The sequence below is a fragment of the Carassius auratus genome, unplaced genomic scaffold (assembly GCF_003368295.1).
Source record: "Carassius auratus strain Wakin unplaced genomic scaffold, ASM336829v1 scaf_tig00032136, whole genome shotgun sequence".
Lineage (NCBI taxonomy): Eukaryota > Metazoa > Chordata > Actinopteri > Cypriniformes > Cyprinidae > Carassius > Carassius auratus.
In genome coordinates this window covers 25,309-52,118 of record NW_020525979.1, presented here as the reverse complement: position 1 = coordinate 52,118, position 26,810 = coordinate 25,309, and the positions used below count along the sequence as shown (strand labels likewise).

Below are 26,810 nucleotides of genomic sequence, written 5' to 3'. Positions count from 1 at the left end.
GACTGTTTAATTTACAATTTTATTTAGCAAAAATGGTAAAAATAAATAAATACAAATTGATCAAATGCTCCAGTAATATCCAGCCTCCTCAACAGAAAGAATTCATGAAGTTATATATTCAAATAACTTACACATGGACTTCTATGAGAAAAGGTAAACAGACATCAGGCAACACACAAGATTAAGAAACAAAACATACAAAAATGTAAAAAAAGTAAAATGAAAGAAAAGAGCAATACACATCCCTTTTAAAAACTATTATGAAAGAATCTAGACATTTTTCTCTCTTTTTTTTTTTTTTTTTTACAACAAATTGAAGTAAATTGAGTTCTTGATATCTTCACGTTGCAATAATCTATCCTTGATTTTCTTGAGGGTTTCATCAACCTGAATGAGGTAACAGCATGAGGTGTAAGAACGTGAATCTTCAAAAGCATTACTATGCGAATCTTAAAAACATGAACGAAAGCCTGAGCTCTCGGAAAACGCTTTTAATATCTGAGGAGATCAGACTTCATACACTTCGGGACACAATACCCAATTCTCATGTGTAAGGAACATGAATGAGGAGACGCATCTATCTCTTCAGGGAACATCTGTCACAGAAGCACAGTCAGTCCTACTAACCACGTCTGGTCTCAGGACTCTTGGCCCCTAAAGGACAGGAGATGACATTTGCAAAAGTCAAATCAGATGAGCATTTATGTAAGGGCTGTTTTCCCTTTTCTTTATTTTTTCAATGCACTTCGATACCATTAAACCACCAAACAGAACGCAGCTTCTCTACGTCACTTTGGAATTTTCACAATAGTGATGAAATATGTTTTAGTATTAACGTCTATCATAAAAAATGTGTTGAATACTTCTGCGATTGTTGAAAACTCTTGAAAATGCTGAAATAAAATAAGAGGCGGATACCCAGATCATCAGACTGGGGTGGAATGGCTTCACACAAAAGGAAAGTTTTTTCATAAACATACCGGCAAATTATTTTATGTTTTGATATAAGACGTAACCTTAAGAGTTCTTCTGAGGAGCGGTCAGACTCTGTCCTCACTAACACAACCTGAATATGCACACGTTTCGATGACAACTGACTCTAAGACACCGACAGGTCATAACACTACGATGAAACAGCCTAACATAGTCTATAGAACTTAAGGCAACTAATACACAGAGGCTACAGCAGACCAGAGCTTCATGTTCAGCACGGAAAACACTCACAAACCTGAAATGAAGATATAAACGCGAAACATTTCTGTCTTTTATCAAAAGAGTGTTTGACACCACCGTGTTTCTGGAATTATCTCTTGTGCTTGTTTTGTTTTTTAAAGGAAAAACACTGTGGAAGTGTCATCTTGGCACATGATGCGGTGTTCAAGCTACGGCGGCTGTCTCTCAGGTGTTAGAACTGGTCTGGTGTGTTTGTCTGTGCTCGTTCATGTGCAGTCACACACTGTGAAAAGCACAGCGGTGAGAGAGCGTCGAGAGCTCCGATACGGTTAGAGAAATGCAACAAGGTAAATAAAGTGATAACAGAAGAGCCCCGAAGAGATGATAGTGAAAGAGTTGAGCTAGGCCTGTATAACATACGCCTGCTGTGCTGTGCTTTTGGAGAGGTTTACAGAACAGTGTAGTAAAGTTAAAACGATACAGAACAGAAGCCCTTGAATTGGCCTATAAGTATAACGTTACTGGCATAGCGGTTTTATGGGATATTTCTGACTGCAAGCCATCGGACAAGGCGTGAGACCCCTGCTACAGTCTGGGTAAATAAAAAATCCTCTAAATGTAGAAATGGAGTGAAAAGTAATGTGAAAAACGTCTCAAATCATTCCCTTCTGTGACGGCGCCTGAACCACGCTCTCAATAAATCACATCTGTTCAGTAGATAAGGCATGGTCAGAATTTACCTCAGACATATCAGGACTGACACTACAAATACTACTCTACTACTCTCAAATATCTATTTAGTGTTCAGAATAATGTAAAAGAACAGTTCCCTGTGGCATCCATTATTTGGCAGAACAGAATTACGGAATATTTTTGTACGAAAGAACAAAATGATAAATAAGGTAAAAAATAGCAAAACGTATTTACAGAAGTGTTTCGGTTTTTAGAAACAATGCAAATGATACTAGTCAAACCTCCAGAAGAACGCCTGGAAGACCTGTATTTCTGTCAGTGTGTGACAAAGAACCTGTGTTTGCGCTCCGAGTTCGGTCCTGGAGACACAACAACTGAAAACTAGACGAAACAACTGCACCTCGGTTACGTTTCACAGACAAAACGGATGCTGAACTCCCCAACACGTCGTATCTTATGTCTTGGATCAGAGCTACAGGACCTGATAGGAAGCTGCACTACTCATCTAGCAGGACGAGACCTTCACCCCGATCCAGCCTTCAGAAGCGTTCCCACTCAGAGGTGCTATGGCAACTGTATCAGGCACACAATGGTGTGATATCTTTACATTTTATTACTCTTTTCTATATCATTATTCTTTGTAGAAATCTTTTGGGTGTGCACACGTGAGCATACACATTGCTGGTACTTTAGGAACCTCCTTCCTGCATGTAGTAAATGGCACTATGGATTTTCTGTCCCTCATAGATACAAGAGATGAAACGAGAACACGAAACAACAACACTGTTAACTGGCACGCTTTGGGCCCCAACTGCGGCGGGGTAGTCGATGCTATTTCACCCCCTCTGACACTTCTGTAAGGGGTAGGATTGAGCCGAGGAGGGCCTGCGGGATGACGCTGAGCTCCTTGTGTTTTTTCGCATTCTCCTCCCCTGTGGACACGGCTCCGTTGGTACTGAGAAGCGTCTGGTCGCTGCTGTTATTGCTGAAGGCTGTGGCGTTTATATTGTTGGGTTGGCTCTTGATTCTGGACGTGCTGTTGATTTGTGCGCTCTCCTCGCTGCCCTCATCGCTCTTCGCACCTGCAGCCTCTGGGTTGTTATTCGTGGCGATCTGCTTAAAGGTATCGCTCGTGTTTGTGAGGGTGTTAACGATCACCGTCGCTTCTGAGGAGCTTGTTAGGGTATTTGTGTTGTTGTTTGTGTCTGTGGTGACCGCGCTGAAGCTGCTGGGTTTGGAAGCTCCGTTGTGGGAGGTTTCTCCATTCGCCATGACCCCGGGGCAGATGAAGGGAGACAACTGGATCCCTCTGATCAGATGCACCAGCCCTCTCATCTTCTCAAGCGAAGCCTCCATCTCTCTCTGCTGGGCCAGTACGCTGGTCTTGCTGTCCGCGCAGCTCTGTGCAGGGAGAGAGGACACAGTGCTGCTGACTAATGCAACCAAAATCTCATCACTATATAGTTAGTGGCCTTCTGGAGGTACGGAACAAGAAATGAATGCATCAGTTGGATTTGTAATTTCAGTGGTATGACTCATCATCGCGCAGACAAAAGTGGATATGAATGTAAGAGTTCTCTCACTGTTATAGAGTTGCTGAGTTGTCCGATTCTGTGCTCCAGCGTCTCTCTCTCCTGCCGCAGCTCGGTGCTCCATGTCTTCAGACGATCTTTCTCTCCCTCTTTAGCTGAAGGGAAACGAGTGTATGTTTAAATAACTACAGAAAGAACAGGTTGTGCTCTGGAAGTCAAAATCTCATTCATTTTTTCCCCACAGAGAAATCGATTTTTAATAATTCTGTAGAACCCTTTTGAAACAGATCTAGCATGAGAGCCGAGGTTATTAATCAATTGTGGAGGCTTCTGTTGGAGCCAGTAGTCAGCATGGTCAGCATTTGAGGCACTTATGACACATTTAAGATACATGTTCTTGAAAGAGCTAGGTTTTATAGCATATTTACTTCAAGTGCTTCAATCTCTTCATATTTAAAAGTAGGCTGCTTTCTACGGAGCCTGTATTTGAGTTTTTATTCCAACATTTTGAATATCATTAAAGGTAGGTGTGAAATTCAAAGAAAATCATGAGACAAATATAATAATATAATAAAATCTAATAACATTATCATCTTGATAAGCAAATAGCACATTATACTTCTGTCCTTGTGTGTCTCGTTGTACTGTATTTCAGAGCAGTACATTGTACTACCATTATTTATTTGATTATATCATTTGCAACACTTTGAAAGCTGTAGCTGGTGTAGTTCATAAAGAGATGTTAAGTGCACAGGCTACAACTTTCATCTTTTCTCCTGATTTTCATATACTTCTCTGCTGTTCTTAAAGTGTGCAATGTCGTGGTTCATCTCAGAGCTGGTTGGTTTGGTTCATGGCAAGAGTTAAGTTTTTCCAAAGATCAGAGATTTACTGATGCACTTCATAAGAAACTCATAACAAGAGACCTCTAGACAGCATCATTAGTTATATGTGAAACTCCTTACCTGCTTTATAGGAGATGTAGGAATGGACAATAGCCAGAGTCCCTGGCCACTCAATGGCATCTTCCTTCTGCAGAATCTGAAGAAAACGAGAACAACTCAATGATACTGAAATACACAATTCGTCACAGTCTGCATTGCATTCAAAGTTAAACACACAAAAACATAAACGTACATAAACACACAAAAACATAAACTTTAATGTGGAAATTAATTTATAATAGTGAAATTAAATGAAGTGGAAAGAAATGAGGCTAGCTAAACTTGCAAAAAATCTTGATGGAAATTTCTGGCTATTAATATTTGGAATAAATATTAGGTCCTGCATCAATTTCTTCCAACTTGAGGGGTCTTAAGCAGCAGAACTGTGGGCTCACGCCTCTGGCTTTGGCGTTTTAGGCAGAGCTGCTTGACGCCCAGATTATTAGCAAGCATCACACACGAGACGCTGCCCACTGCAGCCACTAAATACTGACTCCTCAGTCAAAACCTCATGCTTGTAGTCTCCATTCCATCTAAACTGAGCTAATATGTAAATAGAACGTTTTTGGTTGGTTTGAGTAAAATAGCGGCATCTTTGTCTTCAATTTCATCAAATGATGCTCTGAAATAACAATGCTATTTATATTAAAAGTCTATATTGAATGAACATAAGTTAAGTAAGACTAGTGACAAAAGTGAAATGTGACATGGCATGGTACGAAAAATGAAATGAATGACAGTGAGAGTGAACGACAATGAAAGTCTTAATGCACCTCTTCTACCACTAGATGTCGCTGGTGAGCACGGCGAACACTGGGATAGGGAAGTCTGAATTTATCTTAGTAACTGTAGTGGACCATCACAGCTACTTACATCCCCTGCTGAGCTGGGGCTGGGTGAGGGTGAATGAGATGGAAGGGTGAGTGAAAGGGCAGGGGAGAATGGGCTGCCCGCGGTGGGCCGCTGGAGGTCTGGGGAGGCAGAATGATGGCTGCTGGTGGTTGGGGGGAGGGGCCCCCGCTCCACAATACTGCAGTTTTTAGAAAGGCGACCTGGGTGAGATGAAACAAAGGACAAACAAAACACAAAAGGAAAGAAAAAGAAAAGAAAAGGAAAAGGAAGACGAAACTTTGGTGTAGCGTACCTCTGACAAGCTGTCCTCATTGGCTAGAGTAGCAGGAGCAGGCGGGGGTGGTGTGATGGTGGTTGGGAGGGAGAGAGCAACGTTAGATCACAAAAGGAAGCATTGCATGCTGGGTAACAACACATTCTGCAAAAGCTGGCCTCAGATCAGTTGATAAAGGCAGAAGGCATTATTTTTAGGCAGATGGGGATAAGAAATGCCAATAACAAACAACGATCAGAGGGCAATGATTCAAAGAAGCTTATCAGGCATCAAGAAGCTTATTTCATCCACAGCTAACACAGATGCTGTCAAATGTTACGACGAGTCTGTAAGTGAATATGCAGCATCACATATCAACAGAAATGTCACGTTCATGTGTGCACTGAGCATTAACAGAACAAGTCCTTTATCATCAACTACTCATAGCACTGTTACATTACATTATCTTTGTTTCAATGTCAAATAAAACAAATAAATACTGTGTTATTGTTTTAAATGAGCTCTATTCATTTTACACATAGAGCCAAGTCAAGAGCTAAATTCAACTAAACAATATAGGCAATAAACATGACTTGGTCCCAAATGTGTTACAGATCTATTTAAGAAATAGCTTCTCAACAAACACTACTACTGGTGAAGGAGGCTTTTAATCAGCCTTCAAACAAATATATTAACAACAGGTTTTAAATGAGACGGGGACTTCTGAATCCAAAAATATCAAAAAGCATAATTTTGAATTTTAATCAAAAAGCTTAATTTTGGCTCTACTGCAAGTTATTCTGATTCTGTCCTCAATCAAATTGATACTCACTTTACTCTCTGACAGATAATTGGCTCAAGCAAGCCACATCTTTAACTTTTGTGCTCCCAGCTTCAGTTCTTTCAGGATTTAACTTGCAGGGATAGTTTACTGTAAGATGAAAACTAATTTGCTCACCCTTATGGAAGTCAGTGTTAATACTCTAGGTTTTTATTATACAGACAAGAACAATAAAAACGAAATATCTTATAGAAAGTCAGTCAGTTATAAAGTTTGGAATAACATTAGGGTGTGTAATTAAGTCAATACAAGTATTAGTGGCACACTATTGATGCTGTATTGTCGCACCTTTAGGATGTGCACAACTCGCCTGATGGTAAATCTATAAAGCAGGCTGTGTACATTGTCTGAGTCTTTTACTAATGTACACACTTTTACAGCAGCCTGAAGACAGTCATTATCCCACTTAACACACTGCAGGGTCATTTCTTTCTGCCTCACACATGCACTCCAGAGAGCCTGTAAGCACATTACATAATCAAACAGTCATTACTGCTGAATGTGTGCTTGTGTGAGACAGAGGGAGACTGACTGATGGAAATAAAGCAGAGTGGACCAGTTCACGAGGAGAGGTCTAAAAAACAGGGCTTAGAGAACTGAATGATAACTGGCTTGTTATTTTTAGAGCAATAAAACTAGACAACTCATTGTCAAAATAACAAAATGTTTATTTTTGTTACCTTGAAAAATTCAAGCAAAATGCCATTATTTCAGTGAAACAACAAGACTTCTTTCACTATAACCCCGTCCCTTTCATACAATCCACTGCAAACTCCCATTCAGATCTGACTCCAAACAACAACCAATGCATGAACCAAGTCTCCCCCCTATTTAGATTGTTTTTATTTTGATAATCTATTACACTCGGATATGTGTTACAATTGGCAGGAAAAGATCTATCTGTCGCTACATCAGTTACATCACAACATTAATGTCAGTAGGAGAAATGGTGGAGGACAAGTTAAATTCCCTGAAGTAAGAACGAAAGCAACAGTGATGATGCTTGCTTAAGCAAAAACCTTTAACAACCTGTTATATCAATGCTTGTATTTTTTCCACCAGAGTATCTAATATAAAACTCACCTCTCTTCCTGCTGGACTGGTTTATTGAACTCAGATACGACACTGAGCTCTTCTTCCGCTGAAACACAGAAGCATGCATGTACATGTAAGCATGGCTCATTCCTTTGGATATTTTCAATCTGTCTGCACTGAACTGCTCTTGATTGATGGGTGTGTATGTTTGTTACCTCTGGTTCAAACATGGCTCCACTGTATATTGGATTTGCTGTTGTTCGTCTCTTGCGCTCCTGACGCCTGCTTTGAATCTCTACCCAAGCAAAGCGGGAAAGGTCAATAGACATGCATGCACACAAACAAACCCACACACAGACACATTTCTTTCTCCTGACCTTCTAAATAGTCGCGGGTGACCAGTCCCAGAGACAACATGAAGGCCAGTTTCTGTGGAAAGAATGCATGCTATTATCTAATCAACATAATCTACATTACCACACTTATCATTATCGTCATTATAAACTGTGATATAAACGTAAATGTATTTTACCAGAGGGCTCTCCTGATGTTTGGAGGCAGGAGTGTGTGTGTTGGAGGGGGCAGGTGAAGATGGCGTATCTAAAGACTGTGGAGGTGAAGTGTGTGTAGGAGTGTCTGGAGAGATGAGCAATGAAGTCTTTGGCTCTGTCCCATATTCCACTGCGGGTATCTGAAGCAGAAACAAAGAAGTTTTAATACACATAAATTCAAGTTTGTGGACATAACACTTCAGAAATCAGTCTAATATTCTGATTTGGTGCACAAGAAACATCTCATATTATGATCAATTATCGAAATCAATGGTGCTTAATATTTTTATGGAAACCATGATATATTTTTAGAAATAATAAAATAGAAATAGTTTGTCTTTAAGGTCACATTTTAATTTAACGTGTCCATGCTGAATTAGAAGGAGGCAATATTAGAAGGAGATGGACAAAGGTGGCTGCTGAGTGAACCGACTTTCCTTAAAGTAATGTTTTATGAGCTAATTAATGTTTTAGAGTAAACCTAAACACATTTCATGTGAATTCCCCTCACCGTGTTGTCAGAGCTGGGGCTGTTGTGAGGTAAGTGCTGTGTGTGTCTCTGTGCAGATGGCTGTGTTTGTGTAGATGGGGATATCGGGACGCTTGTGTTGTTAGAGCTGCTGGGGCAGGGCAGGCCATTGAGGATCCGCATCTGCTGGACGTGACCAGAGGAAGGGAGGGCAGTGCTCAGTAACACCGGTGACTGTAAGGTGTGCACAGAAACCTGACCAGCAGCTGGAGACAAAGACGCTGGAGGTTTTGGTCTGACCTGCTCACATATACACAGGAAAAAGAGAAGAATTATTTGTGGAATGACTGGAGAAAATAAAAGGTGGACCTGAGCAGTGAAAAAATGACTGAGGTACTGTATCAGAAAAGTGATGCTTTACCCAGCAGTTTAACACAGCAGCACAGAAAGAGGTTCCCTACATTACTACGACACATTACTACTAACACCAGCTCCACTCCAATATAAGGTTGTCTATGTATTAACTATTATTTTATATTATAAATATTTCAATAAAATGTTTAATTATTTGTTATGGATAACCTTATCTTTTAGTTTGCATCCATCAAGTTCTGAATAAAGATAGAAAATAAAACATGAAGTACCTTTAAGTATGTAATTTATTAAATTATAAAAAATAAAATAAAAACACTTTGCATCATTTAATATATGAAACATTTTCAATAAATTTCCAACTAAAATTATAATATTATATAAATTACTATGTGACTATGGTTTTTATGTGATATACACTAAAGTTTGAGGTCAGTAAGATAAAAAAAAATACTTTTAAAGATATTTAGAATGTTAAAACGATTCTCATTTTAAATAAACACTGTTCTTTTGAACCATTTATAAAATAAAATAAATGGAATAATGTGACACTGAAGACTGGAGTAATGACTGCTGAGAATTCAGCTTTACCATTGAAAGAAAAAACTAAATTGTAATATGTAGAAAACAATTTAAAAAACATTTGTTAAAAATCTTATCAACCCCAGACTTTAAAAATTACTATGTGATGCACGATTTATATCATCCAACCCTTGCATATATGCATGCACACACACACACACACACACACACACACACACAACAGCACAGAATACTGCTGGAGAGAGATCAGGGTTAAGGTTCAGTTTACTGTAGGGTCAAAAGCAACAGCCAAAGCAAGGATTGCACACATCACCACTATGTAAGCACAAAGAAATTAATTGCAGAGCAAGAAGACAGGGTGGAGCATGAAGAAAATATCACACAGAAAAGTAACACCTGCAGCTGAAAAAAAAAAAAAACATAAGACACATAGATGCACACACTAACACTCAGCAGTGAGGGGTTTTGACTAGTCCAGCCAGGCAGTAGGTTGTGAAGGGTTTGTGTGGAAACAAACCTGTGGTAGAGTGGCTGGTCGAGTTGTCTGTCTGGCTGGAGGAACAAACTGAGGGACTTTGATTGGTTGGGAGGCAGCTTGCACCTGTGACAAGACCGCCCATTTAGACACCCTTACTTCACTAACCTGTCCAACACACATCCTACAACAAAGACCTTTAGCTATTTAACCACAAATAGAGAAAGATGCAATGCAATCTAAAGGAAGCAGCCGTGAGCTCTTGGGATCTATATTAAAACAGATTTTGCCTCCCAATTCACATGCCGTTTGCAAAACAAGTGGGAATTAGAAAACAAATCTCTTCTTGTTCTTCAACAATAGGGCCAAAACAGCTTGAGAAATACTTACAACAACAGTGCTGTTGGGTATGACTCGCAGTGGCTCTGCTCCCTGATTGGTCGTTTGGATGACCGGCTGGAAGTTTACTGGGGACTTCTGAGGGTCTGAGCTAGGAGGGCTTGCTAGGAGTGTGCTGCCGAGGGTTGTGACCACGGTGAAAGTAGGTGCTGGTGTCATGATGATAGGTGAGGTGTGTGTGGCAGCTCTCAGCACCAGAGGTAGAGTCTTTGAAGCAATGACAGGAGCCACAGAGCTCTACAGGGTCACAAACACATACACTGCTGTAAAGAGGTTTCTTCTTTCTTTTATAGGTTAGGTCTTCTTACTGAACCTAAGGCTCTGCAGACTATTCTGGCCACTCTTCTTATAATGAAAGACAAAAAAAAAAAGCCACTGAGATAATGTCACTGAAGCTACCATGAGTATAACTGCTCTATTTTGACTTAATGATACACAAGAAAAAAAAAAAAAAAAAAAAAAAAAACATTCAAAAGTTTGGGAACCCTTGTTTGTTCTGAACAGTTAAACTGAACACTGTTCTTCAGAAAAATCCTTCAGGACCTGCAGATTGTTCCGTTTTCCATCTTCTTTTGCATATTTGAACCCTTTCCAGCAGTGACTGTATGATTTTGAGATACATCTTTCCACACGGAGGACAATTGGGGGATTCAAACACAAATATTAAAAAACGTTTAAACATTCACTGATGCTCCAGAAGGAAACAAGATGCATTAAGAGCTGGGGGGTGAAAACTTTTGAACAGGATGAAGATGCCCATTTTTCTTATTTTGTTGAAATATATATTTTTCCCATTTAGTACTGCCCTTCGGAAGCAACAGAAGATACTTGTATGTTTCCAGAAAATACAAACACAAATAAAGTGCAATTTACCTTGATTTTTAATTTCCAAAAGTTTTCACCCCCGGTTCTTAAAGGTGCTGTAGGGAACTTTTGTAAAAAAAAATATTTTTTACATATTTATTAAACCTGTCATTATGTCCTGACAGTAGAATATGAGACAGATAATCTGTGAAAAAATCAAGCTCCTCTGGCTCCTCCCAATGGTCCTATTGCCATTTGCACAAACTCCAACTTTGTTTGTGTTCAAAATGTAGAAAAATATATATAATAAGAGAGTACACAATGAATCAATTTTCCAAACCGTGTTTTTGGCTTGTCCTGAATCACTAGGGTGCACCTATAATAAGTGTTTATATTCGGACTATTTTAGATTGCTTCGGGGATACCGCGGTGGAGTAACCCAGTACCTTTGTGATTCTTCATAGACATAAACAGAGAGAAGTAGTTCCGGCTACGATGTTCTTCCGCAAGACGCAAGCAGTTCTGTTTATTAACCGCTAAAGCGTCAAAAGTTCCCTACCGCAGCTTTAATGCATCTTGTTTCCTTCTGGAGCATTAGTGAATGTTTGAACCTTTTTTAACATTTGTGTTTGAGTCCCTCAGTTGTCCTCTGTGTGAAAAGATGGATCTCAACATCATAAAGTCACTGCTGGAAAGAGTGCAAATATGCAAAAGATGCTGGAAAACTGAAGATTCTGCAGGACTGCAGATTTTTCTGAAGAACAGTGCTCAGTTTAACTTCAGAACAAACAAGGGACTCATGACCAAAACAAACAACCAGTCGTGGATCATCCAGGTAACCACACACATTATTAAGAAAAAGGGTCTTGTGGACTAAATGTAAACATCTAACTCAGGACAGTACTAAATCAAAAATAACATGCATTTAGTATGATCTCTGTTATTTTGTTAAAATTATTCACATTTTCACAGATTCCGCAGGGGGTTTCCAAACTTTCGCATGACACTGTATCTAAAAAGAAAGTTGACATATGTCAGAACTTTCAGTATTTTTTAGCAAATACTTAAATACATAAATACTCAGTCTCCTCTAGTGACCATTTAGTAAGACGTAAATAAGCATATACACATCCCTAAGATGTAAACTGTGCATGTGCACAACGTATTTTTGAATCTGATGTCTGACTATTGATTGAATTATTTTAAGTCTACACCACTCCAATTTAATTTGGATTTAGGTTATTTGGATGGAGTTTGTATGTTTACATAAAGGTTTTTCAGACCAATTAAGCCAAATCAATTTGATTTCTCGAATGTGTGTAAATGTAGCTATCAAGTCTCACAAGATCAGTTTGATTCATAAATGAATAATTAAGACCGCTGACTCAAAACAGCCAATTCAAAAAACGACTTCTCTCATTGACATTCATGAATATGCCAAAGAGAGTTAGGGTAGATCTCAAGTGGATAACAAAAATTAAACTTCTTCACACAATGTATAATATGGCTTCAGGAGTCATATGGACCACTTTTATGGTGCCCCTGTTTGAAGCTTGAAAGCTTCCGTGCTTAGCCTAACTACATAGAAAAGCATAACCAAAACGATATTCCAAAATTTCTCATAATATTTCTATGAACCATTTTTATTAGACTTTTAGTGTGTGTTTATCATTTTGGAGCTTGACAGCCCAGGTCTTCATTCCTTTTGTGATCCCAGAAAGAAAGTCTGTCAAACGGGTGTGGAACAACATAGCTTGATGTCACTGCATTGATGTGCAGATGGAGGACAGCAAGTGATTTTCTATTGGAAGCACAATCACAAACTCAAAATGCATGTTTTGTGTCGTTTATGGTTGCTCAAATCGATCAAACAGAGAAACCACAAGGAGCTTTTATAGTGTACCAAAAGGTGTTGTTCACAAGTAGGAAAAAAACGCAGGAAAAGTGGCTTGTAAACCTGCGTCTGCAATCGGGAGCAGAGTGAGATAATGCTCATTTGTGAAAATGGTTAAGATATTAATAAAATATTAAGATATAATAAAGATATATTTAAATCTATACATTAACTCTGCCAACTGTCAATCACTCATTCACTCACTGCTAAATGCCACAGACACAATGTAAATAAGAGTTTCATTGTGCAGTTTAGAGAGCTCCGTTGATAAAAACAGAACATTGTGAGATTGCGAAAAACTGAGTGAGTGACAGCTTTTTAGTGATTATATAGAAGCATATAAATTAGGATTCAATTTCGAAATAGTTGTTTGCAATCAAGGTTAGTTGGATCATGTCTAAGGATCATGTCCAACATATGTTGTGATTTTCTGTTTATACCTTTGTCTTGTAATAGTGTCTAAACCAGTACAGTACGGACCTCCATTACATCAATTGTGCTTTTCACTTCCTGCCCTCCATCTGAGTCATCAGAAACACATTACTGCAAACAAGCTATTTTTAGTTTTGTGTGAAGTAAACCTTTAAATGTTCAGCAAAAACAAGGTATTGACTTTTTAGAGAGGTCCTGTGTGAAGTCCTGCTGTACTGCTTCTTGTGTGTTGTGTGTGTACCTGTGGAGCAGTGAGGCTGGCAGCAGGCAGAGGCGTCTGTGTCTGCGTGATGAGCAAGGTAGATGTTTGCCCATCGGCTTGTAGTGTCTGCAGCTTCATATCTTCCTGTTTGACCAGTAGATCTCTCCTTAACTGCTCCACCACCTTTTTCTGAGGGAGAGAGAGAGAACAAAGGCATGTTCATTTATTGTGTGTTCTGTCACTTGAACCTGCAATGAAATCTCCCTAACTCACACCCTCTCTTTCTGTCTGCTGTTGATAAGCGAGTTTGTGATGTTGGATTTGGCCTCATTTGCACTGACAGCAAGAGGGAACATGGAGTCCCTTACAGCTGAACATCACTCTGTCTTTGTCACTTTCTGTCTCAGGCAGGGGGCCGACAGTATCCTGCTTTCTAAAACATCTTAAGTGTCAAAAAAAAGCATTATGGCATAACAGGAACATTTATCAGTAATATATTACCATTAGCATCAGCTGTGACTATGAACAATGTTTGTTACTACTGAAAGGAAAGGTATGTCACTACGTTTGCTTCTTCAAATCAAGCGTATCCTCAGTAATTAACAAAATTAATAAAATTGCCAGAATAGAATTTAAATGTAAATAAAACTAAATTTAAAACAAGCCCCAAATCAAATAAATAAATAACACAAATAAAATAAATCTCCATTTCTCTTTCCATTTAAAATGAGAGACAACCACTGCATTTTAATGATGATCCAAACAAAGATGCTGTATACATTCAACATGAGCAGTTTTTAATCTAAATTAGGTTGTATAATTAAGAAATTTGAAGCAAAAACAGAATGGTTTGACTTTTTAAAAAAATATACATAAAAATATTTGCATGCAACAGCAGACGAGCTGAATGAGATGCAGATTCACTCTCTGACAGCAGGTGCGTTTCCTTGTTTCGCTGTAAACAAAGCAGCGCTGCACTTATGAACTTTAATATGCATTATACAGAGGCAAGATGAAAAGAAAAAACAACCATCTAAACTATTATAAAGACAGTTCCCCTCAGACATGCATTCATATAAACACCTACCCCTAAATGAACCGTGTTTGTCATCTCAACTGATTTGAATCGTCACATATTTGAATCGATTTTCAACTGGCTCACGGTTAATCGTTACATCCCCAATCAAATCTTATTTAGATTGTTTCAGTGTTTTGTGTCTGTTTGAATCTATTAATTGTATGAACGAAAACAGTTAAGCATTCTTCCAATATATCTTGTTCAATATATCAAATATTTGTATGAATTTAAGAGTCAATGGCAGATGGATAAGTCGTGAGGAAACACCATTAATTATACAATTCTATTTGGTGCTGCCAGTAGCACAGTAATTCACCTACGGTTAAAATGTTCATCTGTTCCTATTTACAATACAATCAAAATTTATTTTCTATTTTAGAAAGGTTCCCACAAAAGAACTAGAGCATTAGCATTTACAAGAACACACTTAAATTTGCATAATAAGCTCAAAAGAGTTATGAAAAACATTTTCAATACAGACATGTTTTAATGACGTGTAGTAGCTTCTTTACAAATTAACAATCATATTAAGATGAATGGGACAGAAATGGAAGTTGCTTGTAGAGGAATGAAAAATAAACAAACAATTTGCATATTGCACACTTATTGAAGTCCCTTATAACTGTGCAAATAAGAACCTCTTCTGAGAAAAAAGACTGTGATTCTAAATGGCGGACACGATCATTCCTCACATACCTCGAATGCAATTTATTTGAAGCCATTCACTGTCCTTGTTACAGGCTTCAAAAAACTTGCACATACATTCACACACATGAGCATGTGTACACAAAGCAACATTAAAAAAGTATGGATCCATAACACTCATAAATAGAGGACAGAAGGACGGAGATATCAAAAGTTTCAGATGGCTGTAAGAGTGCCTGGCTTTACTCAATGCAGCTTCCTTGTTTGTGTTCAGCTGAGTGTGAGCTGATTCTGTAACCAGTGAAGACAGAGTGACAGTTACATTAATGAATATGAACACAAGCCCAGCACAGTCCTCTCACTGATTACAGCTTTAATAGGCTTCCTCCACCATCTGTTAAACTCACACGCTCTTAGATCTGAGAGAACTCCACCGGACACAGAATGTGTGCGAGCGAGGAAGGCAGCGCATTTTGTTAAAATAAGTCTGCTGGTTGGTACATTTCTGAATGCTGAAGCTTTAAGACGGTCACAGCGATTATAGGGCTGACCTTGTGTTTTTCTGCAGAAAGACCTCAGGTGTGTGTTTTTCTCCTATTGATGGCAGCTGCTCTGTTCCTTTAAAAAGCTTTTAGACACTAATTAAAATTGCCGCTTGCAGTCTACAACGCATCTTTTCTCCATCTCCTCCACAGAACTTCGGGTTCTGTACAGTAAGCTCAGGCGAAGGACAGTACGCCATGTAATCATCCCCAGACATTAATCATCAGTTATTGAAATGTCAAATGAAAGGGGAGAGAATAGATTTGAGCGTGTGTGTGTGTTGGCAAATTGTTCATTTGGCAACACAAAACCACAGCGCACAAATCACACCACAAATGTTCAGCACAATACAACACAAAACAACGGCATGATGCAGAACCTAAGAAGATCGGCTCGTTTTCTTGAGACACACGACGGGATAAAGACTTTCAGACCCCAGGTAATTGAACTGATCAAGACACACGTGTAGCTCGTAGAGAACACTGATACGGCAGCAGGGGTTCTCTCAGAGAGCAGCTCTCACCTGCCGCTCACTCAGCGCTGTGATCTTGGCCTGCAGGTCACGGAGCTGCAGCTTCAGATCTGCATTCTGTACAAAAACACACACACTCCTCCCTGATACACTAGTCCAGCGGCCGGTATATGAGAGCGTATCGATCAAACAGTAACAGACACATTCAGTGAGGGAGACGCACCTGTGGATCTTGCTTCATCTGGCTCACGAGTTTCTGCAAGAAAGAGAGAGCAAGTTTTAGCAATGTCATGAGTAGAAAAAAACAGGCCGATGCAGTGACATCTAGAGGACAAAGAAGGTACTACAGCTGCAACAATTAAAGGGGTCATTTGATGCGATTTCAAGTTTTCCTTTCTCTTTGGAGTGTTACAAGCTCTTGGTGCATGAAGAAGATCTGTAAAGTTGCAAAGTTGCAAAGACTGAAGTCTCAAATCCAAAGAGATATTCTTTAACAAAGTTAAGACTCCGCCCCGCCCCCCTAAAACAGCTCGTTCAAACACACCCCACATATATATGTCACTATGTGGAAATATTTGCGTAATGCCACCTAAATTTTCATGCAAAGAAAGAAGGCGTGGTTTCAGTAACTGCAGTTAGTGTTGAAGCAGTCATGTCAGGGAGATGATGTGTGTATCTAGGCGAAAGCACTTTATTTGGCCTTCCAGAAGGCACACATTTAGGAATCTATAAGATTACTTACAACAGAACAGCAACACATTTTATGGACAACTGTTTTGGACACTAGGAGAGGAGGTCAGTCTGACTTTGCTATGATAATCTGCCGCTTCTGAATCAGCTGTAAGTATTTTTTGTTATTAGTTTAAGTATTTGCTATTGACTGTTCAAATGCGGAGTTTTGCACGTTGCGTGTGTGTGAGAGAAAAAGAGAGAGAGAGAGAGAGAGAGAGAGAGAGATGATCACAGTGGAGTCATCTGTTTTAACAGTCTGTGGCTTGTTTACTGCAAACACATACAAGCTTCATCACTGTGTCTGTCATGTGACTCTGTTCCCCTTTCAGGCTTGAACTGATGGTAAAACTCAGGAGATTATTAACTGTCTTTACATTTATTTAGAAATGATGGAAAGGGGTGTTACATTTCTGACGAGTGCTTGCGGTGTTCGGCCAATCACAATGCACTGGGTCAGTTGGCCAATCAGAGCCGACTGTGCTTGTCTGAAGGAGGGACTTTGTAGAAATTGATGCATTTGAGAGAGGCGGGGCATAGAGAACCTACAATAATGTACAGTATTTGAAAAATAATGTGTTTTTTTTTAACATTAAAGCATGTCAACATAGTCTGTTACACCAAATAATGATCTTTACAAAAGCATAATATGACCCCTTTAAACACTCCATCCATCTGGTGTGCGGGGAGGGTGGAGAGGATACCTGATGGATCTGGATTTCCACTTTGAGTGCTTCCTGTAAATTCTGCAATTCCATCATCGATCTCTTCTTCCCAAAACCCAACACAGCTGCCTGGAGAATAAGAGGAAGAGAGCAGATATTCTTTCATTAATTGTGATGTTATTGAATAACTACAAATTTAAAAAAAAGAAGAGAGCTTTTTGAGGTCTCACACTGTGCATTACTATGCCATGACAGATCTGTTAGTGTTCTAGTGCAAGTGTTTATGTAAATCTGCTCAGTGTGAGTAGGATATATCTCTGTGTACTGATTCAATCAGAACTACTCTCATCAAATCCTGCCTCAACACCATGGATCAAACTGAACAGCACTCTTTTGCACATACACATTCCTGTTCTTTTCCCTCTGTCACTCTTCTTTGGGGGCAAATGATGCTGATGCATGCATTAACCATTTCCTATTTTCCCAGCCTCTGGGAGTCTTTTGTAAAGAAACGTCTTCAAACTAAAACTTTGTAGTCCAAAAAAACCCTTCAATTAATTAGCTATCCAATGAAACACCATAAAGTTGTGACCATTACAGTTGTGTCAGAATGTGTGCACCCCACTTAGGACAATGGTTTATTCTATACCTTCCCAGCGTCTGCCGTCTTGAACACCATCCAACTGGCAGAGTGGGGGGTGGAGCTGGAATAGACAAGAGAGGATGGTAAGGAGCACACACATTTACACACAGCAGCGCTCTGGTGACTGACAAATCTACATCAGACAACATAGAAGAAAGTAGAAGCTTTGTGAAAAACAGATTTGGGCTGCATGCAAAGGTCGCTGATTTAATCTCAAATTTAGAGGACACAGAAACTGGAGGCTTACTGGAAAAGAAAACAATTCTTCTTTATTTGGTGAAGTTACTTAAAAGGATAGTTCAGCCTAAAAAATTATTTAAATTCTGTCATCACTACCTTCATGTTGTTCCAAAACCTGTGTTACATTTTTTTTTTTGTACTGAGTTTTTACTTTTGGGTGAACTATTCTTTACGATCAAAGTTCCTGGAATGGAAGAACTACAAATTGCTTCTCTGAAAAACTGTCTCCAAAACAGTGTGAATCTAAGTAGCTAGTACAATGTCCTGGAACATCATTTACAGAGACAGATTGCAGACAAGTTAGTTCACTTGGTGGCCATATTGGCCCTTAACAGCTATATCCAGTTCTTTTCCCTTGTATTGGGAAAGACTGAAATCTATTTTACAATGACATAAATCAGGAAAGAAAATCATAAATTGTGCTCATTAAAGGGGGGGGGGGGGGGTGAAATGCTCGTTTTCACTCAATATCCTGTTAATCTTGAGTACCTATAGAGTAGTACTGCATCCTTCATAACTCCAAAAAGTCTTTAGTTTTATTATATTCATAATAAAACTCTTCCGGCAGACGCGCCCTTAGGACCCATATAAGGACATTCCGCTCCATCTAACGTCACACAGAGCCATACTCGAAAAAAACTTTCAGAAACTTGTGACAAACCGGTTGAGTATTTTTGGAACAGAAATACTCCTTCAAACGTAAAACTTTTAGCATGGGAATTCAACTCTAACAGTGTAAAAAACTCAGTATGCATGAAATAGCATTTCACCCCCCTTTAAGGTCAACTCACACAAAAGGGTATTTTTCAGACCTATCCAGGCTAATAACAAGCACATTCTACACTAAACAAACAGCAATTAACTCATTTAATAACCACCATGTTGAGAGTTGCAATGCCTCCATCAAAAATTGTAAGGTGGGACTATAGCCAGGCACTACAGGGCCTTTCGCACTGCAGGGACATTTTCATAGTACCTGAACTAATTGTGGAACTACCCACTTTATGGCGTCTTCCCAACACAGGAACTAGGTGCGATTTTAGTACTGGACTGCCTTTTTTGAGAACCAAATTAGCTCCTACACCGGAATAGGGTCTAACCAGCACAACTGGAACTACCCATGATGTAATTATACATTGTTTGGCCAGACACGTTTGAAAAAGCCCTCACCTGCTATGAGTTAAAACCCTGTGTAACATACTGTTACAAGTGGACTGTCTCTATCTTATATGTCTTCAGAGTTGTATTAGATGATGTCAGCGCAAATTCAGTCCCTGCTTTGTCTAGTTTGTTTAAGCTGTTCTCTGTACTTGTGCCATAGTATCAGTCTCTGTCTCTGCCATAGATCATCCCTTTCTTCTCATCGGAATGAAAGCAGAGACTGCCAGATGGGCACTCCACACACTAAGAGCTTCTCACTCATCTACAGAGTGGCGTCCTCTGTCTGTAGTTGCACCAGTCACTGTGATGTATCTGCCTCAGGAAAGTATTTACCGTATTTTCCGGACTATAAGTCACACTTTTTTTCATAGTTTGGCTGGTCCTGCGACTTATAGTCAGGTGCGAATTTATCAAAATTAATTTGACAAGAACCAAGAGAAATGAACCGAGAAAACATTACCATCTCCAGACGCGAGAGGGTGCTCTATGTTTTCAGTGAGAGGCTACAGGAGCACTGAGCAGTACAGACAGTAATGTTTCGTCTTGGTTCTTGCTTCTAAATTAATGCGACTTATAGTCCAGTGCGACTTATATATGTTTTTTTCCTCGTCATGATGTATTTTTGGTCTGATGCGACTTATACTCAGGTGCAACTTATAGTCCGAAAAATACGGTAGCCAAAGGAATATATATATATATTTTTTTTGATATTTACAAACCTACAGGAAGCAGATTAACTTTTGCCTATTAAAAACATCAAATCCTGCATTATTATTGCCCACAGTAGAGAAAAGGGGCAATTTTCTGGGACTTCTGTATTCAGTAAGGGCAAACAGCCAAAGTGATCATCACAAACACACTACACCTGCCTGATCAGACTGGCATGCAAAACCCTCACCTGTTGGCTCAGTAAACAGTCTGAAGCAAAAGTAATTCAGATCTACTCTTTAGAGAAAAGGAACATATGATTGTCACACATCTGAGAAGTGGACGCAGGAGTAAACTCTAAGTAAACATTCTTTAAAGGGGTCATATGACATTGCTAAAATGAACATTATTTTGTGTATTTGGTGTAATGGAATAGGTTTATGTGGTTTAAGATTCAAAAAACACACTCTTTTTCACATAATGTACATTATTGTTGATTCCCTAATTCCCGCCTTACTGAAATGCGTCGATTTTTACAAAGTTCATCGTTCTGTAAAGCGAGGTGTCCTGTGATTGGCCAGCTATCCAGTGCGATGTGATTGACCGAATGCCTCAAGCGTGTGACAGAAATGTTATGTCCCTTAACATACTGTGATGCCATGTCTCTGCACGAGGAGACAAAACCAAAAAAAAAAAAACATTAGAAACGAGCCATTTGTTGCATCCAGTGGGGACATAATTGTTGATTATAATGACTTGTACTGTGTTTTTATGAGTTGCGCATCGCGTATCATAGTGAAAACAAAGTAGTTTCGCTTTCACAACAAAACACAGTGCTTCTACATAACATGGCAGTGGCGGCAACAGCGAGAATAAAAATTGCGCCTTCTTTCTTTGCATGAACATTTGGGTGGCATTATGCAAATCTTCCCACATTGTGACGTAGACATGTGGGTGTGTTAGAACGAGCCTTTTTAGGAGGGCGTGGTTGACTCCACCAGGGCCCTAGATTAACTTTTTGCGCTTGTTGCGCCTAACTTTTTTTCACATCACATTCAACACTGCAGTTTTGCAAGTTCACTCCTTTTTTCTTTTCTTTTTTTTATTACTGTCCATATAGGCAATATTGAATTGTAAATTATTAACTAACAATCTGCTCAACAAAAAGTTCTTTATTTGAAGCACAATTCTACAAGAAAGGTAACTTCTGAAAAAGTGTTGGTGCTTAAAGTGAGCTGAAATTTAAACTTAAAACATCTCAAGATGAAGAATATCTAAATTAAGTGTTTTAAGGGCTTCAAATTGAATATATCATGGCTTTATGTCTTATCCTCAATTGCAGTCACATGCCCCTCGGATGGCCAACTCCTGTAGTTTGGCCTTTTTGATCTTTGGCCTTGGCTAAAGCAGCTGGACTCACTCTCTCTAGCTTCACAATCTTCCAGACTTGGTCCCTCTAAACTGATTCTGATCAGATCTTAACTGTGTCTGAAGGAAGGGCTGCTAGTGTCTGATTTGAACAGCTAAACAGTCCCTAAACAGCTTATACCACTGTTTCAGCTATTAAAATAGTTCAATATTAAGTTAATTTAGAAAAACATTTGGAGCATTTTTTCGTTTGTTAAATATTATTTTTAGTTTTTTTTTTTTGGTAACGATCAAGCTGCCCGCAGCAGACAATGAGCCTATGTTTGATCAATTTAGCCTTCTCAAATCATTACCACTTGCCTAAAATAAAATCTATAGATATAAAACAATTCAAGCATAAAACGCCTCAGGACATTAAGGCAACAGCGTGATCACTTGCATTTTTTTTTTCAGTGGATATGCCATCATTTTTGATCATAAGAGTAATACATCATTCGTAACTGCAAAGGGTATACATTTATTTGTGTTAATAACGCACATAGCACTAATCAACTAAATGAAAGTAACATGACAAAGATTAATGCACTTTTGGAAGTTTGGAAGTAGAATGTCATTTTTGGAATTTCTGTGGTCTAATTTAATATTGTTGTTCATGTTATTGTTCATGATGAAATTTTATTTTATTGCTGTAATTCATAGAATTAAAGAAAACACATTTTTACTCAAATTAATCAAAATGGATTTATTACGTTTTGAAACCAAACTCTTTATATGTTTCATTTCATAAGATCATATGTTGATATATAAAGCAGATAAATTATAACTGTACTATAACTCAGACTTTTCATGTTGCTCTTTCTATTGATGTAAAATACATTAATTTATATATTCATTAATATACTTATTAATGAGCATTTTTCAAATATCAGCATCTGCCGATAAGTTTTTCTGTTTGGCCGATGCGTTCGAGGCCTTTATTTTGACGGTGCTGAGAGCAGAGCACAGTGCTCACACTCTCACTCTTGTTCGTTGTTAACAGTTCTGTCTGATATGGATAAAGTATATTTATTTTACACATTAATTTGTTTTAATCCATTGTCAAATTATTTCAAATTTATTAAACATTAAATTTAAATAATATCGGCTTTATTTCGGCCACCCTGCTTTCCATGTCAAAAAAAACAACAACATCGTTCGACCACTAGTCACAGTGCACAGTTCTCCGCATAGAAAAGTTCAAAGCACAAAGGGAAGAGATACTGATGTGGAATGTATTATATGTGCAATAGTTTAGTGACCCTATCCTTTTAACAGTTTTAAATTTCAGTTACTGCACACATAAAGAACAATTCATAGTGCTCTCTACTCCAGTATAGTGATCTAACAGACACCCAGGAGAGAGTAAAATGCTTTAGAAATAGCACTAAACTCCAGCAGGATAAAGTCCTTTTATGCTAAACATTTGATCTTTATCTACAGATCAATTATAATAATAGGAACATTGAATTATCTTGAAAAGAGTGTCATCATCTTGACTGTTGTAACCTCAGTTTTGAACCGCCACAGTGGAGAGAAGAGTTTACGTGAACCTGAATTTAACAACTGACATTAAACTATTAAACAGCTTGGTATTCACTTGGAATATTCACGAAAAATGTATGATGCTTTATAATGTGTTTGTGCTTTTTGTGGTGCCTAACAATAACAGGAAATCTTATACACAGAATATATCGGTTTGGATCTGTCTCGTCTGACCGCTACCTGATCCAGATTAAAACGGCAGAATAGGAGCGATACCGATACGGAGTATAAGATCGTGCACCCCTAGTTTATAGCCTATGTTTAGCTACTTCAGCCTTCATTTGTGATGATTATCACGATAAACAAAATGTTTTAAACAAAAACAAAATTTTCTGCAATAACCCAGAAGCCAGTGGAAAAATCCTATTGGCCTTCAAAAATACATTATCACTGCAGGACTCTATCAATATAGGGAAGAAATATTAGAATCAAAATCTAGATGAGGCAAAAAAAGGGATGCTGGATTCACCAAATTGACAGGTAAATGGCTTCTCAGATGCCTCACGTCGTACAGGTTTAGAAGAACATGCTCCTCCTCAACTTTCATTCAGGACTCATTTTAATGAATTCTTTGTTCCCTTAGCAATGCATCACTTCATCAATTAGTCTATCTGTTTATAAGCCAACTCTTCAGAAGCTCCACTCTCCATGTTTGCTGGAGCCTATCCCAGCGTCTTGAGACAATTATTAATAACAAACTTAAGGCATCATTTTAGCTGAGAAAAAAAAGTCATATTTGTACTATATTGGACATGGTCACCTTATTGCTAAGAGCATGAACAGATTTCATGCATATGAACACACCTTCTGAGTATCTATAACATGTGTAAACCTTAAATGGTTTTTGTTTCCTGGGGGAAACAGACATTTGAGAGGTTGGAGGAAGGGCTGTAAATATGTGGGCCTAATGTCTCAGAAAAACACTGAAAAGGGGGCCCTGAAACCACCCAGGTCAAGTGACTTGGAATAAAAAATAAAACTCATCCACCAAATCCACTCACCATCTTTATGTTAAAGTAACATGATGGCAGCATACAGTGAGAACAGTATTGGTACGATATTTGGAATATTTCAAATATCGGCATCGGCCGATACGTTTTTCTGCTTGGCTGATGTGTTGGAGGTGGGACTTTTATTTTGGCCGCGCTGAGAGCAGCAGTGCCTGAGCGCACACAGTGCTCACACTCTCTCTCTTGTTTACTGACGTTGTTAATTGTTCTGTCTAATACAGATAGAAGTCTGTCTGATAATCAGATAGAATGGTTAAACAAAGGAATTCATGTATACAAAAAGTATTATAACGATTGCTTTTATATTATTAATAATAGAAAGGCAAACATTAAAATACTTTCTCGTTTGCCATCAGCATTAACCGAATATGAATTTATATAATTTACAAAATGAAAATGTAATTTTAGAAACCTTGCAAACTTAGTCCAGTTCAGCTGTGAGATCTTGTGAAGTGTGTTTCCAACGTGATTGCGTGTTCTCTGTATGACGGTCGGACCGTGTGAATTGAATACTTTAATCTTTAAACTCGTGATTTCAAATTATGCGATTTTATGTATTTGCCCACTGTCATATTCATGTCATTTTCTCTGTGTGCTGTATTTAAAATTAGGGTTACCCTGGCTTTATCTGAAAAATATGATTCCCAATGCATTCCCCAATGAGTGCCCTGTTGATTAAAATGTTTACTTCCTTTTTATTATATTTTTTTTATTAAATATTTATTTATTTGTGAAAAATACTGTCATCTAAAGTCTAAGTATGTTTATTTTACACATTTATTTTTTTAATCCATTGTCAAATGATTTGAAGTTTCTTAAATATTAATAATTTTTTTACAAATCTTATTAGCTTTATATCGGCTATCGACCCCCATTCTTTCCACGATATCGGCATCTGCTGTCAAAAAAACACTTATCGGTCGACCACTAGAGAACAGCACTGACCTCGAGGTGAACACGGAAATCTTTTACATGTTATTTACATACAATACAACTGTGTACAAATAACTGTAAAACTAAAAGTATTATTTCAAACAAAATTATGAAATTGAATTATTAGATAACGCATTGGGAAAATATAACTCAATGAATTCATTACACATCATAGACCGAAACGTTAATTAACACAAGTTGAACCGGTTGAATATGGGTGGAAAAAATTATTGCAAAAGCAGGTGGAGAGAAGAAATGGCTTAAGTCAACATAGTTGATAATGAAAGCATAGCTACACATGAATAAAACATGACATAACCGAAAAGAGTTCTTTAATAACGTGTCACATGTAGCAATTTCAAGCGTAAAAAAAAAAGGGTTATATTGTGATGAGGAACAACCAAACTGTTTGACGGCTATACAACACCAGGCCCAATAAGCAAAACAGTACTAATACAAAAAACAAAAAAAACAACAAAAAAAAACACACAGCCTTGTGAAACACACTGAGAGAGTGAGACAGGAGCTCTTGACGGCCTGCTCTCCATCTGAAAGCTTGAGAAAGGTCATCAGCATCATCAGCATCAGCATCATTAGCGTTCCAGCGCATCCACACCGGAAACAGCTCCATTACTTTATATACTCACACAATCACACATCAAACTCACTACACAGGGCCTACAACTTCCTCCACCTGATCAGAGAATTGATTTAAGGAGACTTTATTGCAGCGAGCTCGCGTTTGTGCCGATATGTCAAGGCGTGGTGCCGAGAACAAGAACTGGGGAAGATCTTTCCTAATCACACGTCTTGACGCCTAGCGGCTCTTAACAATAACAGTAACGTTAGCTCAACACTGCACAAGCTGCTCGAGATCAACACATCAACACTACACAGACATACACACTTTATCAGGTTTATTGCTCGAGATCTCGTCCCTTGCTCTCGTGAATGGAGATATAACCGGAAAGTGCATTTATAATGGCATCCTATGAGTGTTTCACGGCATGGTGTGAAAACTACAGCACGCGCTGGAATCACATTTTCATCCATATTAGCGCAGTTCTGCTGACCAAGTGTCGTTTATATGGCGTTTCGCTGCCGTTCGAGTCGGCATTGTGTAACGGGTGTAAGTTATAAGGTTTCGTTGACTGCAGCCGCACTCTCTCTCTCTCTCCCGCAACTCCTACAATAAAGAGAAATGAACAAAACCCCCCTGCGCTGGCTCTGCGCTTTCACATCCACTCAAATCACTACCAACACAATCACAATCACATAAAGAACACGAAAACAGTTCAAAGATACCGCTCCCAAAAGTTCACAAAATAAAGATGGAAAAACCGAGGGGCACTTACCCTTGTACACACTCCTCCAGCAGTCAAACCCCGATCTTCAAACACTTACACACACACTCACCAATTATTTAAATATATATCTACAAACAGCCGAGCATTTCACCACTACAACCCTATCCCGAGGATGAATTTGCCCCCTTTAGCGCCTTAAAGTTTTGAACAGTGTAAAAGAAGGAATCTTCGCTTTGTTCGCTTGATTTTTTAACCAAAAATACATAAAAAGACAGAAACTGATATACAAAACAAGAACTCTTCTTCCATCCCATTCACCCCCC

The 26,810-nt window shown here is 38.6% G+C and overlaps 1 protein-coding gene across 7 annotated transcripts; it reads right to left on the bottom strand.

Annotated features, from left to right (window-relative positions):
- LOC113080833 (PHD finger protein 21A-like) lies at nt 1–26,810 on the bottom strand. Of its 7 annotated transcripts, XR_003282031.1 has the most exons (18): nt 26,536–26,810; nt 18,246–18,300; nt 17,636–17,725; nt 16,426–16,458; nt 16,254–16,319; nt 13,504–13,653; nt 10,124–10,369; nt 9,776–9,859; nt 8,386–8,643; nt 7,856–8,014; nt 7,701–7,752; nt 7,539–7,618; nt 7,372–7,429; nt 5,487–5,509; nt 5,216–5,394; nt 4,364–4,439; nt 3,450–3,553; nt 3,127–3,267 (listed from the first exon to the last, which is right to left on the bottom strand). XR_003282031.1 is itself a non-coding variant. In XM_026252886.1 (17 exons), exons 2-17 carry the CDS (start codon nt 18,273–18,275, stop codon nt 2,698–2,700), a joined length of 2,079 nt encoding a protein of 692 aa, XP_026108671.1. In that variant the 5' UTR covers nt 18,276–18,300; nt 26,536–26,810; the 3' UTR covers nt 1–2,697. The 7 variants fall into 7 exon arrangements, 6 of the variants coding, with proteins under 6 accessions (XP_026108671.1, XP_026108675.1, XP_026108674.1 ...); XM_026252886.1 differs by lacking the exon at nt 5,216–5,394 and having other exon boundaries at nt 1–3,267; XM_026252890.1 differs by lacking the exons at nt 5,216–5,394; nt 9,776–9,859 and having other exon boundaries at nt 1–3,267.

Bases quoted from the DNA above. Each gene is read 5' to 3' on its own strand.
- LOC113080833 (XM_026252886.1), bottom strand. From the start codon at position 18,275: ATGGTGTTCAAGACGGCAGACGCTGGGAAG. The intron at 8,644-9,775 runs GTTTGTTTCCAC...ATATGTGAGCAG, and splicing joins GACCAGCCACTCTACCACAG to GTCAGACCAAAACCTCCAGC. The intron at 3,554-4,363 runs GTAAGGAGTTTC...GTTTCCCTTCAG, and splicing joins CTACATCTCCTATAAAGCAG to CTAAAGAGGGAGAGAAAGAT.